The following is a 20,818-nucleotide window of genomic DNA, read 5'->3' as shown; positions in this document are numbered from 1 at the left end:
TGGACGAAAGCTGTGATATCACCGATAAAGCACAATTACTCGTTTATGTTCGATATGTTAATGAATATTTTGATGTTACTCAAGATCTTCGTGGTCTCTGCCAGCTTTCAACTACGACTACTGATTCTGACATTTTTGAAGCACTGAAGGGATGCATTGAAAATGCTGAGAATAATGGACAAAGACTTGAGTGGACTGGAGAGCATTTGCACTGATGGAGCTCCTTCAACGGTTGGAAAAAGGAATGGCTGTATTTCTCTGCTTGTAAAGTATTTGAAGCAATGTTCAACCTAATTAGTTCATTCAAGGAGAAATTGTTTTCAAGCAATTTGTCTCAGAAAAATCTTGACCACTTTTCCACTCTAAAAAGCTTTTAAAATGAGTGCGATGATTTGGACTTTAATAGGCATCACTCTGCCATTACAACACTGAATCGTTTTATTCCCGTTTCGAAGACTTCGAAGCTGAAAGAAATAACCTCACTCTGTTCATCAATCCATTCTCCATTTCGGACAGCGAAATAGGGAAATATGCACCAAAAATCCAATTCGAAATTGTAGACATTAAAAATCACTCAGGACTTTTACATAATTCTCGAAATTTTGCTATATCACGATTTCCCGATTTGATAGCCTCCTAGAAATTTGTTCCTAAAATTGACTACCCAGAAATACATGATCTTGCCCTGCATTGTGTGCAGGTTCGGTTCCTCCTACGTTTTTGAGCAGACGTTTTCAGCAATGAACTTTATTAAAAATAAGTACCGCTCTGTATTGCTCGTGTGTAAGTTCGCCGACCTTTACGGGGGAGTCGTTAATCCCGCGACAGGACTAACTGAAAAGCAAGTTCAGAAACCGCATTGGTTTTTCAATTAGAATTTCAAAATCCGCTCAAAGAATCCGATTTTAAGTTTTTTTGTTCTCCTTTCAATAAAAAATGTTTTTAATATTTTGTCACTTTCAAACTAACGCTAGTGGCTTATTTAATACAGTATTTGTTTTTACATCCATCTGACATATTTTAATGTTTTTATTACTGTATCCTTGTTCACTTTTAATGTTATTTAGTGTATCTTTAACTACTAATTTAATCTGGATGTAGAGGTGGTAGGACAGTAGCCCGCCAAAAAATTCGTGCCCATTTATACACGCGCCTGTAAAAAAGGTTGGCCATCCTTGTCGTAAGATCTGAAGACCATACATAAACCATATAAAAAGTCAATTTTTATTAAATCACGATTAAAAAGTTTGTCTAATCTTTCTAAGATTCAATTATTTATGTATTGCACGATTCTCTCTCTGGTTTTGCGAGATAAAGTTTGGACTTTTAAAATAATTTTGTTACTTTAATTTTTAAAAATTAATTTGTAGAGAATAATTTATTTGAAGAAAAGACTTGCAGTTGTAATTTTTACACTAAAAAATTTTTAGAAACATTTTTATATTTTGTATATATTTTATTTAAATCTAATTATTCACTTTCAGTCATCAGAAGTTCTTTGAAAATTTCCAGAATCTTTAATAATTTAAAATTGAGATTAAAATAGTAACAGAGAAAAGTATCATAAAAATTTAAGTAAATTTAGTGTCTAATAAAATGCATAGAAAACTAAAATCATTTGCCAAGCATTCAGAAACTGATAAAAGTTAATGTATCATTTTATATTGGCACTTAAATACAATATTTTGATGATTGCGTTAATTTATAATGTGCACTAAATACACACCATAGTTATAAAAATTTAAATAAAAAAAATAAAAGCTTGCATACAATCTTGTTCTAAATTAAATTAAGCAATCAATTTTAAACTGTTCATACAAGGTAAAAAATTTGTTGTGTAAATGGATTTTTTAATGTAATTTTCATCATTTTTCATAATTCTAAATGCTTGGCAAAGTTTCTTTCATTTATGATCATATACAGGTAATTTGATATTTTAATACATGCTTGTTAATGTCTGTATAAATAAATAAAATGCAAACACTTATGAAGTGATTGAAATGACTGTGGGTATTTTAATCAATTCAACAATCTGCTACGTGAATCTGTTTTACAGTCATTTTTTTCAAATTCTGTTCAGAATAATATTACAAGACACAGAGATTGTTCTTACAACAACTGCCAGTTGGTATATTTCTTTTGCATCAGGAACAAGAACTGCTAGTAGATAAAACAATGATTGTTATTTCTCTTCTTCCTGGGCTATTTATCCCATGCAAAGAAATTTTAATACAAATACATCTCTTTTTTTTTGATCGTATCAATTTGTGCTGGAACAGAAAATAAATTGAAGAACCATAAGTGACAAGGGAATAATTGCATATCCTGACAAAGAATAGGATACATGTATTACATGATTTCCACAACATTTCTTGTTTCACAAGAGATGAAATTATTCAATTTATAATATATGATGGTATTGCTGGCTATTTTCACAATGAATAGAAAAAGTATCTTCCTGTTTGTATGGAAAATAAATCTATTGTCTGAATAGAACTAAACTTCCAAGTCAATCCATTAACAGTTATGTAGACAGAATACAAAAACCATAGTATGGAATTTTATCCTAACAATTTGTTGACACATTTTCTGAAAAGTAGGATTTAGGAGTGGGTGGCAATTTTTATTAATTATTTACTAAGCATGTAACATGAAGTTTTCAAGAAAACTCACAATTACACCTACAGAATCACTGTGATTTTTCATTTTTTTTTCTACAGTGGCTATAGATGCATTTGCTGACAATGGATTGTTATTACACACAAACTTGAGCTTAGCTTGGCAAAGCAGAAAGGACCAAGATTTCGTGTGAGCATTTATATATTTTCACAAAACTGCATAATGTCTCCACCCAATTTGGTCTGCAGTTGTGGTACCTGATAACAACTATGGTACAGGGAACACCAAGTAGTAGATGCCCATCAAACACACACATCCAAAAAGTTTATAATGTCCTTGGATCCAAGAGGGAAAAATTATTTGGTTCACGGCTAGTGCAGTTTGACTGCTGTTGCTAAGTATCAAGGCAGCACCACACAATTATTCTGGACAGCTAAACTGTCCACCACATGGTTCTCACTCCTGAATGGTTTTTTTTTTCATTAAGCAGGTGAGATTGTTTTCTCTTGGTAATTTTTTTATTCCAATTATATAGTAAACTGTTTGTAAAAAACTGAGGTCAATAATAGTTCTGGCAACAATTAACCCAAAAGTGGGTATGCTTGATGAAACAAACCCAACAATAAAATTACATAGAGATCCATCCCTGAAAAATTGGTAGATGCATTTATTTGTACATAAAAGATTTTTTCCTCCACAAGTATTTTTAATAATCAGTCATTGTCAACACAAGAAAATAAAGTGGCAACACTATCTTGTAAGAATTGATGCTGTTGTGTTGTTATCTTAGGATCTACGAGCATTAATCTTGGCAGAATTTGCAATGAACACTTTTACAAAGGGAATAGAACCTGACCATGAAACACCAATACATACAATAGGTCACAAGTGTACTATTTAAGAGACTGTAGATAAATAAAACAGCCTGGTCGAAATAGTAATCTTAAAATGGTTCTCTTTTTTTTATAAATAATAAACAATGTTGAACAAAAATCTATTGGCCGATGAAAGTCACCCTACTGCATCAATTGTATACCTCATCTGCTTGGAGTCAAGTGACACCCATGTCTTCATACAATCAACAGTTTTGTAGTGACAAGACAAATGATGGCGGTGAGTGATATGGAGAGGAAAACTGACATGCAGATGAAACTTTGAAAAACTTGCATACTTTGCTCCCTTAATCCTCCCAATCATAGTCACTGTACATGATACTACATGTTACATAGCCTCGCTGTACACTACTGTTTGTGTTTTTGTTACGACATACAGAAGTTTATAGCAAGGGGAATGATGCCATTAAGAACCTCTTTCTTATCATTAGAGGTCTGGAACCACACACACACATACAAACACAAATGCATACTTCATGCACACAAACAAATGAACGTACATGCACACATTTCATGAATTTGTGTCACTGGGCTTCCGATTATCAACATCGACTTTTACATAAATTGGCCAGAAAAGTGCTGAGGATATTAAAACCATGATCATAAAAACAAAGAAAAAATAATAATAAAAGTCTTATTCCCACCCTAAATCACAAAATTTTTGTATCTGTACATTACAAAAACAAAATTTAGATACTGACCAATTATTAAGAAGCCAGTGAAATAAAGACAAGAGTCTATATCATAAAACATGAAATGAGTATTATGATGGTGGTCAGTTACTTTTCACTTGTTTGCAAATTGTTAAATCTAATATTTTTTACAGTAATGTGGCAAAATGTATTTATTATTGCATGGAGTACTTAGGATGTTGTGTGTTCTTCTCAAACCTCTATCCATCTTGTATACACACATTTTAATCTTCATATATTGCCATTTTCTCAATCTGATCCTAAAAATATTAATATAATTAATGCAATTGTTGCTTTCAGGTTTAAAATTAAAAGAATTAATAGTTATTTTAAAGTTTTTATACCTGGCACCTTTGTTTCTTATTTAGCTTCACAAGGGTGCTGACTGATGGCTAGTACAAGCCTGCAAATGGCACTGCATGTCAATTCCTCCACCACCTCCAGACATCTACATTAATTATTACTATTTTAATTCTTTATAAAAATACAAATATTTCATAATAAAATGTATATGCAACTTACATTTTCTTGACCATAAGTGGGAATTCCATAATCACCCATTGGAGGACCATCTTCCCGTGGTGTGCCAGGACCATTGGCAGGTGAACTTTTCATTCCATCCAGGCCATCACCTATATAAGTGCACAAAATTTAACTTTATCAATATAATAATATATAATTGTAAGTGCCTTTTCTCATATTTATTAGAAGTGTTGAATATATATTAAAAAGTAATCATCAAAGGCGTGAAAATAATCTTGTCTGTCTAACAAAACTGTTTATTATTATACCATAGAAAAGTATGTAATCGATATAAATTGTTATAGTATGTCTATTATTTTGGTGATGTGAATCCTGGCATATAGGAGATGGCATATATACTAGCTCCTAGTACTATACAGGAGTAACAGGAGCTAGTTCAAGATGTAACTGTAGAACAAGCTAGTATTAATCTAAAGTTAAAATTATATAAAGAAACTTCATATGACTAAGCTCTCAAGAATCATGGTATCAAGTTTTCTTAAATTATATAGTATAAGATATATCATCATCTGTTGCACAAAATTATTTGCAATGGTTTATTAAACAAGAACCTTAGAAAAATCTTCTCCAGTTATAAGAAAATTATGCTTACAGTAATACCTCAGTTATCGTCAGTTTCGGTTTTCGTCGATTTTTTTGCAAAAAATTTGTCTCAGTTTTCATCAGTGTGCACAAGTGACCTTGCTGCTAATTTTGCAAAAACAACGGGCAACCCACGCGTTTTTCCAGCACAGTATGGCGTTATTTCTCGTTGTGTGAACATTACCCCATGACGGCCCACCATTGGCCAACGGGTTCTGTTCCCTGAACACTGGGAGTTGGAGTTCAGTCATGGGTTCACGCTTCACCAGGCCGGGCTGGCCAAGTGAAGTTTTCCAGATTTTCCCCATGTCTGTAATGCCTGAATAGGGGCCAGTTACCCTTAAACAGATTTCCTAGAAGGCATTATTCCCCTCGATATGACCATTGTAAATGCATACAACTACTATTACATGACAATTACGTCACACTTTACCACAGGGCGATATAGTCTAGAAGCTCATGTCCAACTACCTTCTACAAGACAAGATATTACCCTGCGTGTCTAGCCAAACAATTCCATTGCTTTCATCTTAATGCTAATTAGTCTTTTATGTTAATTTCTTATTGCTTTTAGTATTTAATGCTATATTAATTCTCTATAAAATGTGTTTTTGGTATGTATTTTGGAGTGTCTAGAACGAATTAATTGGATTGGATTTTTGTCGATAATCCGCCCGAAAACAATCCAATGAAAACCGAGACAATTATTTCCATATGAATCAATGTAAACATTGATTCATATGGAAATAACTGCCTCGGTTTTCGTCGGTTTCAGATTTCGCTGATTGTTTTCAAACGGATTATCAACAAAAACAGAGGTATCACTGTATATTGTTTAGAAATGACTTTTTTAAATATTTAAAACAAGCACATTTGAACTTTGTACCATCATCAATGAAATAAATTATTTTAAAATTCATTTCAAATAAGATAACTTAAAAGAAATTTAACATTTAAGAAGGTAATGTCAAATGCAAAAAACATTTTATTAATTGAATAATCATATAATTTATTAAATGAATACATTTAACTTTTACTTTAAATTGTATAATTTTAGATTAACCTTTTAACAACTTCCACTATCTAGGTGTCCACAAACATCTGTTTTGCTTGATTGCAGATTGTAGAAACATCTTTTTAATTTTCAAGTTTTTTTTCCCTTTTTTAACATCCCAAGTAAATCTAGCTAGGCCTCCAACAAGGTTTTTTTTTACCTTGCTAGTTAGCAAGGTTAAAAAATTCAAAACAATAGAAATTTAATTTTTGTATAATTTTAGCTTAACTTCATTTTTGCAAAATGTAGTGAATATGAAGGTTCACTTTAACTTACTGAGAAAGTAGAAAAGAAAAGAAAAAAAAAATTTAATCCTATGGATTTGTAGAATGAATTTATAAATTATTTAATTAATACTTAGACCAAGTTCATAAAAAACAATAATACTTCATCATATTGTCAAACTGGCCAAACAAATTAATTACAGATGATAATCCTTAAAAGTAGTGATCTGTCGCAAATATAAAATTAATTTTCAGGTAAGTACCTGCAAGTTCAATTTATAAAAATTATACAATTATTTGTACAACACTGTATATAGCAATGTATAATGCTATTCAAATTCATTATAGAAATGGTATTTGTTCCAATTAGTATTTTATTTGTAAAAATAAATAAATATAACAGAACTTTGACACATGTTCTGAAGTGTTTTTTGATGATCTATTCAACAGACAACTTCATTTTCAGATGTCACCATACCTATTTTTTAAAAACTACCCTTTCTAAAACAATTTTCAATGATCTATTTCTTGATCCAAACGAAATTATTGTACATCTTTTGGACAGTGTCCAGTAGGAAAATTCTTTTATCAACAAAAGCCATATTAATTTGTCTTTGACTATAATCCAGTTCTAAAATTCTTGCACACATTTTACTTCCGCAGTATGCTTTTAAGTTAGATTGATTCAGCTATGCAACCAAGGAATCAAGTAATGTAGGTGACCAATTTCTCATTTTTCTACATTTTGTTTTATTTGACACAAATATCCTGTATTCCTTTTATATTTATATCGCTATTGGTTTATTTTGAATGACTTTTAAGTGTTCCAACAAACTGTGTGTCTTCATGAAATCATTTGCAACAATTGCATCTCTATAATCTTACTACTTATAACTTCAAACTGTTTATAAAAATTACTAATGATGACAGTATTTAAAGTTATTGTTCATACTATATCATCAAGGACATATTACAATTTTTATTGTTTTAGTTTATCTTAGCTTTACTTTTATATTCTCTGGAGTATAAGTAATAAAGTAGTCACAGTAAGTACTATTTATTAGTTAGGTTGAGGCCAAAGTTTTCAACACAAAAACGTGTACATCGAATGTTCAGCACCGCTTTCCTATAAGCCTAGAAGTTTGGCAATGGCATTTGGAAAGTCAGTGAAATCATGCTTGGCACTCCAAAGGCCATTGCCAAACTTCTAGGCTTACAGGAAAGCAGTGCCAAATGTCTGACGTACACGTTTTCGTGTTGAAAACTTTGGCCTCAACCTTGCTATTGTGATCAAGTCAAAATGATATTATTAGTCTAAAATGTCATTATTAGAATCATACTTTGATATTCATCTAAATCTAATATCTGAGATATTTTCGTGTCATTTTCAAGGCAGATGGTGGTGATATATACTTTGTAGTGTGAATTCAATACAAGCAAAAATGAATGAATATTTTACATAACTAATACTGGAAAATCTGAAAATATTTAGATTAATTTTGTTCATTGAATTTTGTACAATTATCAAACAAAACAAAAAGAAGTTATATGACAAGCAAAACATTCATTACAATGCAATTAATTTTTAATGTGTTGTTTTATTTAAAATAATTTTTATTAAGACATTGCTTCATTGAACAAACTATTGTAATTACATAACGTTCAATAAAAAATAGCCATAAAATGATGTTTTATTATTGTAACTATTATTTTCTAAAAAGCTTTCCAGAAAAATATTTTAGTATCACCTTATAATAAGTTTTCTGCAAATACAGCATTACATAATGGCACATTGTTAAGGCATGAATGTATTGTACAATTGTCTACCAAAACAAACTTTCAACCTATATCCCATTTAACTAACTAGTTATTAAAAATCAATCACCCATAACATTTGCATTTAAACAGTAATCACCATTAAATCCTAAAGCATCTAGTGACTGGAAAAATTAAAGTCCTAGAAGTCTTTGTTTCTGGTCTTGTATATTAACACAGCAAAGAACTGTAACATGTTCCTTCAGTGATTTTAAATCCTTTAGCATGTTCATGTTACTCATACTGTACATATATTTTTCTGCAATGGCTGATCCTGAAGTGCTGTTTTGCCTGCATTGTAGATATTCCTCAGTGAATATTCAGCAATAATTTTTGGCTATTCTGTCTTTATCCACAATTCAGCTGTTGCAGAATCAGAACTTTTCTTCTCATGAGTGCATCTGTAAACAATGTTCTCTCATTTTTCCACAGGATGAACCACCCATAGGTTGCAATAAAATATTCCCATATTTTTAGCTATTTCTTTTGTTTTATGATGCACCTGTTAATGGGCTATAAATGCAATTTTCATAATCATAGCTTCTAAAGGTTTAGTTTAGCAAACTCAACTTTGCTGTCTTTTCCAATTCAATTTCTCTTGTAAACCATGTTTTCATTTTTTTATGCTGACATTTGTATAGAGTGAAATTTTATTGACAACAATTTATCAAAAGTTCATAGATTTCTCTAAAATTCAAAATCCAGAACTAATATATTTAATATAATTAAATTTTGAAATTTATAATACTAAGTAGATACTGTTTGATTTGTGAGACATTATTATTATTATTGAATCAAAATTTCCAACATCAATATTTCTTGACCTGATATGTACAGTTTAATACTCCCATGTAATTTTAATCTTTTTCAGATAAAGTATTTCTGGGTGTGTTATAAGAAAATTATCTGATTAAATATGGAAATGATAATTGAAAATAAAATTTACATTCATGTAAGCAGAGTTTAAAATCTGTTATTCATTAGCACTCCTCCCCATTAACTCCACATCTGCAATGATCGAGAATTTGGAGAACTGAGGGGTCACGAATGGGAAGGAAGAGCTTGGACAGAGGAGAGAGGAAAGAAAGGTCACAACTTTTTAGACTGGACATGTGTGTAACGGATGTTGAAGTCACCTGTGCTTGTGATCGCCTTACTTTTTAGTTTAATTGTTGTAATATTACAAATTTTAATAATACAATTCATACAATTTATAACACTGGAATCCAGAGAGAAATTTATTCTGTCAAAAGATCAAAAAAATTCTTAATAGATCAATGGATTATACCTTTTAAACTAGAAATGAGAAAATCAATCAAACTGTAATACTTATATAAATTAATTTGCTTAAACAAGTGGTTCTCTCTTTTGGCTGCTCTTGTTTATTTGTTTTACTTAGTGAATTATTAATTATTGTTTTTATTTCATTTGGTTTTAAGGTTGGGATTTGTAAAGGGATTTTCTTGATTTTGAAAATGATATGGACTATTTCATTGAAAAATCCCTTACTATGCCCAGTAACTTTAATTTACTCCCTGCTGAAATGTCATTGCTTAGAAGGAAAAAAAATGAACTTAAATTAATGATGATTCTTCTATTGATAGTATGTTTTTATTATTCAAAGTAATAATATTGTATTATTCGTCTAAATTATTAGTTGACTTTTTAGTAAAATATCTTAATATAAATCAAAATTTCTAAATAACTTCCATTTAAATTACCTGAAGACATTCCATTCATCACTGGAGGACCCATTTCTGGTCCCATAGGTCCCATTGGTCCATCAGGGCCTGGACCCATTGGAAACTATATGATTAGAAACAAATAGTTTTAATTTAAATTATAATACAACTGACTAAAAAGAAAAAATAAAATACTAACCCCAGATAAACTTCCACCTGGGACAGGTTTCATCATTGTATACATTCCGTCTGCTCCAGAACCTCCAGAATCTAATAAAATAAAAATCCTTAATTAATATCTTGAAATTCTTTTTATGCTTATGTAGATAAAAGTTTGAATTTAAATAATATTAAAATTTCAATAAAATTATTATTATGTAAAAGTATTAAAAATGTTAGTAAGATATCAAATTCATATTTTGCACTGAAAGAAATAAAAATTATTTTAAGTATGCTTTTTAATAAATTAATAAAGGATTTAGGCATAAAAGCAATTGTTTCTAAAATTAGATAATTAGTATGAAATTAATTCAAGTGAATGGGTTTATAACACTAAAATATAAACAAAAATTGAAGTTATATGCTGGTCAACAAGCACAAAGCACATCAATTCCGTGGTCCAGCCTCAAATTGAATGACCTAGCACAGAGCAAAACTGTTAGTATAAAATGACCAAGATGCACATGCTAAAGAGAGCTTTGGTTAGTAGCTGTGAAAAATCAATGCTAAAAATTTAAAAACAGAAAAAATAAAATAGCAATAACAAAAAAGTTGGAGAGACTCCAGAAGCATGTATCTTCACCTCTTCTTGGAGTGGGAGCATTCATTCTGTGACTTGCAGGAGAATAAGGACCAGTTGAACCTAGAATACAGGAATGCTGGAATCAATATGTTATCAAAAGATAATTATTATGATTCACACGTCTTTCAAGATGCATCCACCTTTGGATTGTTGTCATGCAACTCCAATAAACTAAATTAATAGAAATTTCCTAAAAGATATTAATTAACATCAATATTAACAACAATTTACATACGAAAATACAATATGTAAACTTTTAATATAAAAATTTTATAAAAACCACAATCATCTTTTTACTAACTAATATTGAAAACTGTATTTGCATAGAATGAAAATGTAAAATTTCATTATATCTGAACGTTTCAATTTTTATTGCAGCATATTTATTTATATAAATATATGAGAGATTGAAATTCTTAATAAATTTTTATTTATAATGTTGTTTAGTAGATCAAACTGATTTTAACCATTAAAGTTTCTAAAATTAATTAAACTGATAAACATTAATATATAAATGTCAATAATTGACCAATTTGGAGTAATTTTTGCCAATAAAAGAGAGACTGATCTCAACAAACAGAATTAGGTGAATTAATGCAAGAAAGCAAGTTTTACTCTTGCACTGCACAAAAATTTTTTAGAAAAAAAACATTTAAATTTGCTGATAGTAATATTTGCAATGCACACAACTAAACTTTTTTGTGTTTCATTAATAAAATGGAAATAAATAACCAAGATTTTATTGTAAAAAATTAATTTTTTTACATTGATTCAAAAAGTTACTAATTGGTGATACAAGTACAAAAAATGCCATCTCTACTGAGAACAAGCTTGAATGTGTTTTGATCAGAATCATTAGAATATATAAAATTCAAGAACAAGTTTATAAACATGATTAACCAAATAATTTAGTTAAACAGAATTTCCTATCTGAAATGTCTAAAGTAATTAGACATTGAATCAGTAAATTCAAGTAAATTCTATACAATCTGCATAATGCAACTACCAAAATTTTCTGTGTATAACTTACAAAAATTGTTGTAATGTAGAACCTGCACTTGCTTTCAATTTGACATTAAAATGGAGACCTCATAAGTTATTTCAAGAAAATTTGGTAAAATTTTCTCCCTGAAATTATAGTACAGTATGAAATTTCATTAATAATCCTGGGCTTCTATATACAATCATAGTACAGTACATTAAACAGAAAGCATCTGTTACAATTATGATCATAATAAATGTATTTTTTATTTTGATGTTTACAGACAAAAGATTCACAATTGTATATATCTTCACATTCAGAATTATGATTTACAGCAAAAAAACTTCAAATTCAAAACTTTTCTATGGAATAATCTGAATCTTATTGAATTTTTAGAAGAGAAATTGAAACTTGAACAAAATGGAATTGAAATAAATAAATAAAAATTTCTACACAATCAATATGAAATATATAAATACAAAAAATTTTTGTAAAGAATAAGTACAGTACTTTCTTATAGCTATTTAATATACATAGATTGCATTATACATATAAAGCAATGTAAACCTGAATATTAATCTGAAATATTTGAATTTTATATTTTTGTGATTTGCTTTTTTCATTTTCACATATTGAATAAATAATGTACAATATTTTGAAATTAATAACTAAATCTTTCAATATGTTTGCATAACCATTTTATAAAAGTAAATAGGGTTTTTTCCTATAATACTTGACAACATTAGATTTTGTATTACCAAATATAGTTATATTCCAAATAAGTTGGAACTAATTTTCATGTTCAATTCATCTCTACTATACAAAATTAATTATTAATACTGACTTATCGAGGAGAGTAAAAGAACACAAAATACTTCATTATAATAATGCGGTATTCAATATTGCTTTTCTATACATGGTCACATGTGCAACTGCTAACTGAACAATTACTTAACATTTTCTTGCATTGTGGCATCTATAGTCATTTTATTTGAATCATTCATACACATACATACAGATTTATATATGTGTATTATATATATATATAATGTGGCATCTATAGAGTAAAGTTTATTAATCCAATATCTATGTGTTTATTAATCCAGCATCTATCAGAACGGAGCCAGATCTGGACATCGTTATATATTTTGTACTAGGTGCATGCATGCTGCTGTAAGCTTCCAATTTGTTATTTAAGTACTTTGATGATGATATAGTACATGACTGAACTATATTAAGACTGAAAAACCTGCAAAAATGCTTATGAACACATTATTGCAGAAAGTCAACATTTACACTGATCATGAACATGTACTGTACTGTACTATATATATATATATATATATATATAATTCACAAAAATCACACAAAGCTCTGGGTATAAGGAAACCATTTTCTCACATTGGCCTTTGGGAAAGAAAATACATCAATCATGCATGTTACTGAAGTGCATGCACTAGCTCTAACAAGGTAATGTTTGTTTACAATATAGACTATGGGATCTTTAACACACTAATGTTCAAACAAATTTAGATTTTCAGATTACCAGTGTGCCATATAAATGTTTCACAAACTTCTCTCTCTCTCCAATTTATTTTTTTTACATTTTAAATACTCATTGCCAGGGATCAGCAATGTGGCACCCATGGCATGCATATTTCAGATGCACCCTCTAGAACAGGCGTGTCAAAGATACGACCCGCGACATAATAATAATAATAATAATAATAATAAACAAAATTGTTAAACTCAATAATTATTATTGTTTTTATTTTTATCTATATATATAAAACTACATGTCCTGACTGACTGTGACTGACTGGTTCATTATCGCCCAGAGCAAACCGCTGAACCTAGAGGTGAAATTTGGTACGTGGTTAAGGTACATCATGAAAATGCACATTAAGAAGGGATTTTTGGAAATTCCCCTGCAGAGGAGAGGGGGAGAAGATTAAGGCTTAACCTGAAGAACAGCTTCTACTGTACTATTTTAGAAGCGATTCTTTGTTTTTAACCACGTTTAGTCTTCATTGAGTACTTTGAAATGTTATCAATTTAATACACCTGACATTGTTATAAATATTTTTATATATTTTGATTTTTTTAACTAAATGTTTAAACTGTTTTAAATTTGAATTTGTTATTGCATATTGGTTCGATTATAGAACAATTGTGAACGTTCCAGAAAATTGATCAGGATAAAAACGTTCGTTTGAAACAGTAAAATGATTCTCAGCAATAAGGGGTATGTGTTATATAACAATTACTATGGTTGTTGAAGATTACCATTGATAGTAATAACTTAATTTCCAAACATACAAATCATCCAAATTGTTTGCCCAAGCAACATCAGGCTCATTTGCTAGTATATTCATATTACTTTAAATAAAATAAATAACTCTATTTTTATGTAAACAAAAAATTAAATCATGTTTTCTCTTTTTTCTTTTGAATTTCAAATTAAAGTCTGTCTTCGCAAGATCATTTATTACATAATTTGCACTATTTTGCATATAAAATGCGTGTTTTCGAAATATTAGTAAATTACAGTTTATCCTTGTACTTTGAGCTTTGCAATCCTTATTTTTGGATCACTTTACAGACCTGCTTCAGGCCTGTAAACTGGTCAAAAATGTTTGTTCTGTGATTAAACTTATTGCTGGAAAACTATAAATGGTGTTGTTTTTTAATTTATTGTCAAATCTCAAGTTATTAAAAGAGTTTTTTTGAGTCTGCTATTTTTGGTCTACTTTTTAGAAAATTTTTGGCTACAAATGCTAAAAACATCTAGTTTGCTGTCATACTCCAGACAAAAAACTGGCACTTAAATAGTTTGAGTTTGACACCCCTGCTCTAGAACCATAGTCATGCAAGTGTGAGAATGTAATCGAGGTTACTTATCTAAGTTCGGGAAGAACTTGAGTAACACTTAATCGACACCTATTGGTGAAACAATTTCTCCAATTTGTCATACCCAATTTAGGAGATGGTTACCTTACAGTTCCAAAGTAGTAGGAGGGACTTTGTCGAGTGGGGAGAAATTATGGCGGAAAATGGATGATCGCAAAATTAACGTTCTCCTTAACGTCAGGATTCCTGGACACCAGTTATTCGGTTTTGTTATACGTGGAATAACACACGTAGTAATTCATCTTGCAAAAATACGAGAGTGTCAAGCAAGCAGTAAAATGAGGAGTCATGCATTTAAATAATAAACAAATTTAATATACAATAAATGCAAATCACAAACATTATAATAAAAACATGAAATGCAACAAAAGATAATTTGAACTACTATATCTAAGCCTAACCTCTTAATCTATCTTATTACTAACTTAATCTATACCTAGTTTGCGTTTGGAGAGAGAGTTTATAGATATCTAACAATCAATACCTCAGCAGCTTCTTATAGCAAGTCGAATTCGAAGAACTTGTAATCTTCTCATATTCACATTTAACAATATTAATAATGTCTATACATGCGGGAACAGCACCCAATAACTATTTCTTGAATGGCTTTCCTCCTATGGACTGCGCCTTAGAGTTTATATGGCCGTTTCAGGTTCTAATTATTCCTCTGATGAACTGCCTAATTACAGTATGGCCTCTCCTATCCTCAGGACTGCACATTTTGGCACTAAAACGGCTCCCTTTTATAGGGCCTAGCGGCCTAGCGGCCTGCAGCCGGCCAGGCTTGTTCTATGATTCATCTCAACTCTGTCGATGGAAAGGAAGTCTATTTCCATTGATTTTTGATAATACTTTAGATTTTGCATTTTATTATTTTAATGATTTTCTATAATGTCTTAATTTGACTTGACATTATTTTTATTACATATCATTCTACATTGACTGTTGATTATAGTCATATAATTCTTTAAGGCTAAAATGGGGATTTTTATCCAAACAGACGAAACCAAAAGTTCTTGACATATTTGACGTCATCGACAAGGAAGTTATTTCAACAAAAACTTCTTTTGAATCATTATCAAAAATTATAAAATATTATTTTATTAATATAAATAATTTTGCAAATTAATGCCCTATATCTTCTCTAATCTCACACAAGCACAAATACATTACAAGTGTATATGTATATGATATATATAATTTGATTTTGTGTTATTTTATGTATGTACTGTTAATTTTCATGTTTTGGTTATTACATGCATGTATAATCATTAATCTTTGTTTGAAACAAACTAATTATTTTGTATAAATATACATGTTTATTTATTACAACATTGTGATTTTTTTTTTCAAACATTAAACTATGTACCCTCAATGGTTTTTAAAATTTATATTGCTCCTTAGTAACAAAAAGGTTGCTGACCCCTGCTCTATGCAATTTGTCATGTTAAATGATTTTTCCACGATACTTGCTCATATGCTTTTCTTTTAAATCAAGAATTTGCATATATACTATTATAGCATGTGTTTTGATTAACATAGTATTTATTTACGATTAATAGGTGACTAAGAAAATTTCATTGATTATTTTTCGGAAAACTTTGCCTTAAAATATTAATATTAAATTATTCCTTTTTAATAATTGAGTATTAACGATTAATTTTAAGATAAGGCTCTCAAAATTAATTCTAATTATTAATCATTGATAAGATGACTTTAACTTGGCAGCTGAAATGCCTACTTTTGTCATTTAATTGACTTAATCTGAATCATTTTTGGACTATTTTGATCACAAATATTAATCACATATTTTCTCAAATTATTTTGATAGTTCATTTGATATATTGAAACCCGATTTGAGAAAAAAAACTAAATTTTACATATTAGTTAGATTCTTTCTTTTGCATAATGTAAGAGTTCTAACAATATTGAAAAACAAAGTATCATTTGTTTTTCAACTAATTATTTGAATAAACAGCAGTAGTAGATAAAATATAAATTTTTCATTCAATAATAATAATAAAACTAACAAAAATGTTCTTGTCAGATTTCCTTTGCCTGAAGAAAATTGTTTTAATACATAGAATTTTTAATGAAAAAATTTATTAGTATGGAGACAGTCATTTGAAAAATTTCAAATTCAAATTCAACAATAATATAAAATGAAGTACACTCTTAAATTAATAATATACTTCATTTAAATATACTTTTATAACCAAAATAAACTTTTTTATAAAATTTTAATTATATAGATTTAAGACAAACATTATTTGCAAATAAATTAGTAATTTCTGATTTGAAAGTTACCAACATGTAGTTATTAAGTATGCCAGAAATTATGCTAATAAAAATAATTACACTAATTATTTTCATGCAGTACACAATAATTTCTTTAGTATTAATATAAAAAACTTTTATATTTATGGGTGGGATGATATTGTTCTGATAATGATTAATTTTATATACAATGTAAGTTATATTCCAACAAATGATTTTGAAAGAATTGTTAACTTTAGAATCTTTCCCAAAGTAAAAATGAAACTGACATTCATTATTCATAAAATTATACAGTTATATATATAATCTAAAATTTGTCAAACATAATTTAAGTTTAGTTTAGTTTTGCAAGAGACTTGATATTATAAAAACAACAAAGCACATCTAATGGATGTAATGTTTGATTTTTCTAAATTTTGTCTGTATATATATATATATGTTTAAACGATATGAAGAATACACTGAGTTCAGCGTAATAAACACACTTGCTTGTCGCAAGTACTTTCAACGAACCTTATTGTCGTCGTTGTCAGGCAAGTACATAAATTTGCCAAAAAAACTTTAAATAGAACTAATCCAATATAGAATAGAATGCATAAAGTTTTGCCAAAGCCGTTAAGAACACAAAACAAAAGTTCAAAAACGTTTGAAAACCGATCGAGCATCTAGCTCCGTGACTAGCGAAGTTGTGCATGTGCAGAACCAAGCTCACGCTGCACGTATATTAGACAACGCTAAAACGTGCTCAATCGCTTGTACAGCATGACCCATACATTGGGCAGATCGAGAGTAGGAGTGTTGCATGTGTCCAAAGTGGCGGTAAAAATTGTTTTCATTCTCTCCTTACCACCACTTTGGATTCATGCAACACTCCTACTCTTGATCTGTCCAATGTATGGGTCACACTGTACAAGCGATTGAGCACGTTTTAGGCGTTGTCTAATATACGTGCAGCGTGAGCTTGGGTCTGCACATGCACAACTTCGCTAGTCACGGAGCTAGATGCTCGATCGGTTTTCAAACGTTTTTGAACTTTTGTTTTGTGTTCTTAATGGCTTTGGCAAAACTTTATGCATTCTATTCTATATTGGATTAGTTCTATTTAAAGTTTTTTCGGCAAATTTATGTACTTGCCTGACGATGATGACAATAAGGTTCGTCAAAAGTACTTGCGACAAGCAAATGTGTTTATAATACTGAACTCAGTGTATTCTTCGTATCGTTTATACAGTATTTGGCATGAAAATTATCATAGTGATATATATATGTTACTGCCCAAACCTGATTTCAGGCCAAACTAGTTGGAATTGATTAGAAGTGACACAACACCTGTATAAAACTATAAATAAAAATAAGCTAATCAGTACTTATCAGTTTGTATTTTTTTATTAAGCCATGCACTTTTAAAGATAATTGAATTTTTGAAAATATTTTCGAAAGTTAAACAAAATAATAAAAATAACTTTTAGAGTCCAACTAAAATTAAAAATGAACTTATTTGTGCTTCTTAGTGTAACATATAAAATATTTAATCTTTACAGGGTGTACTGTGGTGGCATTTTGAATTAACAAACTCATTTTTTTTTTTTTTTACACTGGCACCTATTTATAGTACATAAATCAATTCAGCCTAGGTCAAACTAGTTAAGCTTAAAATATTTAAGCCAAACTAGATTGTCCTGGGCTAAACTAGTATATCCTGACATGTATAGGACAAACTAGTTGGTTAATGTTACCCTAGGTATCGAAGATAACGGCTTGTCTCCGATTCCAGCAATCAGAAGACAGGGAACAAACAGTGGGGACACATGTTCTAACCTAACCTAACCTATTCTAGTAAATTACCATAATTGTTAGCAACCAAATTATTAGAATAGGTTAGGTTAGAACGTGCGTCCCCACTGTTTCCTGTCTTCTGATTGCTGGAATCGGAGATGAGCCGCCACCTTCGATACCTAGGGTAACATTAACCCTGTTTTTTATAATTAAGTAGACTATGTTTGAATAAATATTGTTCATCTAATTGATTGCCTTTTAATTTTATTTTAACCATTAATATACTTGAATAATAATTCTAAATCAGTTCGGCCTAGGACAAACTGGTTTGGCCAGTAACATATACATATAATAGATTGTTCTTAACTTCCAAACGAATAAATAATTGCATTTATTAAATAAATTAAATAAGTAGTAAAAATAATACAATGTAATATATGTAACTGTTTAGTAAGTAATAAAACTTTTATTAATATTAAATACAAATATTTTAAGAATTAGTTTTATGTAAACTGTAAAATTAAGCATCTTAAGTTTTAAATGAACATTAAAAATTCTTACCTTGTGGGCTAGGCATTATAGGAGTACCTGGACCAGGTGGTCCTGTGCCCGATACAGGAGGACCCTAATCAAATAAAAACATATATCAATGATGTTTTATCACAAACATTTTTTTAAAATTCTAGATTTAAAATTATTATTTTTACTTTAATGAAACAAAAAATAAATAAGTAAATTTTTAAATCAAGTAAATATTGCAGTTTCTGGCTCCAAAGTATTACTAAAAGTATTTTGTAAATGTTATGATAATCTGATAATAAATAAAGTATTATAGGAAATGTTTAAGAAGAAAAATCAAACTACTGCAATATATTTAAAGAAATAATAATTAAACTTAAAAGTTAATAATTTATTAATGCTATTTCTGATGAAAAATAATAAATGATATAGAATCATTTAAATAAAATTTTTATGGAAGGATAAAAACATATTTTTTCAATTTTAAATTTCAAAATTAACATTTAATTGTTATTATTACTTTATAAATGTTTTAACCATCTATTAACTTAATCAACATTAAGGAATTTCATTCATCTTTAAAAATTTTTAATTTAAAATGTTTTAAAATATTAAATTTTTTACTTTTTATTAAATGTTCGTTTTCTGTAACAAAACACAATAAGACTACAAATAAAACTATATAAAATAAATACAGCACTTCTCAAAGTTATGAAGGCATTCACAAGTACTTCTGACAATTACACTAATGTGTTAATGTATTGAAGATACTTGTGAACAAGCATTTTTGAAGTAAGCAATGTGTGGTAAGTTCTGGTTATTTCAAATTTTTACCACTTATCAGTATGCATTAATAATATGAAAATACAAAATGTTATGTATCCAGAATAATTTTATTGTAAAAAAAGAATTTCTAGAACACTATCATTAATAAATTTAAAACTAAATGCTGTATTTTGAAGAAATGGAAGTTTTGTTTCAGAGCAATTACTTTCTCTGCATCCATTCTATTTACCATATATATAGGAAAATTGTTCAAATAGAAATAATAAAATATTTTAGTCAAATTCTTGATTTTATACAAAATTTAAAAAATATTTTAACAGTTTTCTATTTAATAAAAAAACTTAAAGAACATAATATAACAATGAATATATGTCAAATATGATCAAGTTTTGGAATGATCTCTCAAAATATGGGTATTAAATTATATTGATATTACTATAGTAATATAATCCAAATCCCAACAAGTGCTTTATATTAATACTACCAATAAAGCTTAGTCTAATTTAATTTGTATATAACAGTTATTTATGCATATAAAAACAATACTTGAAACATACCCCATAGTGACTTCCTGGAGATGCTGAAGAATAACTGATTTGCTAAAAAATAGAAAGATTATACAATAATAAGCATTTTGAAAATATTTATTAAAGTGAACAAAT

General features: G+C 29.0%; 1 protein-coding gene across 10 annotated transcripts in view; it reads right to left on the bottom strand.

The window, feature by feature from the left end:
• Positions 1 to 1,984: 1,984 nt before the first annotated feature.
• Positions 1,985 to 20,818, bottom strand: part of LOC136970163 (single-stranded DNA-binding protein 3-like) — a 212,643-nt gene continuing 193,809 nt past the window's right edge. For 7 of the 10 annotated variants that reach the window (XM_067264582.1, XM_067264606.1, XM_067264635.1 and 4 more), the window contains 8 exons: positions 20,714 to 20,755; positions 19,413 to 19,476; positions 10,907 to 10,966; positions 10,304 to 10,374; positions 10,144 to 10,228; positions 4,727 to 4,836; positions 4,549 to 4,652; positions 1,985 to 4,464 (listed from right to left, as the gene is read on the bottom strand). In XM_067264582.1, coding sequence (XP_067120683.1) covers positions 4,575 to 4,652; positions 4,727 to 4,836; positions 10,144 to 10,228; positions 10,304 to 10,374; positions 10,907 to 10,966; positions 19,413 to 19,476; positions 20,714 to 20,755 — 510 coding nt within the window. In that variant the 3' untranslated portion in view covers positions 1,985 to 4,464; positions 4,549 to 4,574. The remainder of the gene's footprint in view (positions 4,465 to 4,548; positions 4,653 to 4,726; positions 4,837 to 10,143; positions 10,229 to 10,303; positions 10,375 to 10,906; positions 10,967 to 19,412; positions 19,477 to 20,713; positions 20,756 to 20,818) is intronic. The other 3 variants (XM_067264642.1, XM_067264614.1, XM_067264622.1) reach the window with 1 other exon arrangement.

Source organism: Centruroides vittatus, unplaced genomic scaffold (genome assembly GCF_030686945.1).
Source record: "Centruroides vittatus isolate TY-2023 unplaced genomic scaffold, ASM3068694v2 contig_1046, whole genome shotgun sequence".
Lineage (NCBI taxonomy): Eukaryota > Metazoa > Arthropoda > Arachnida > Scorpiones > Buthidae > Centruroides > Centruroides vittatus.
This window is presented reverse-complemented; position numbering and strand designations above follow the sequence as displayed.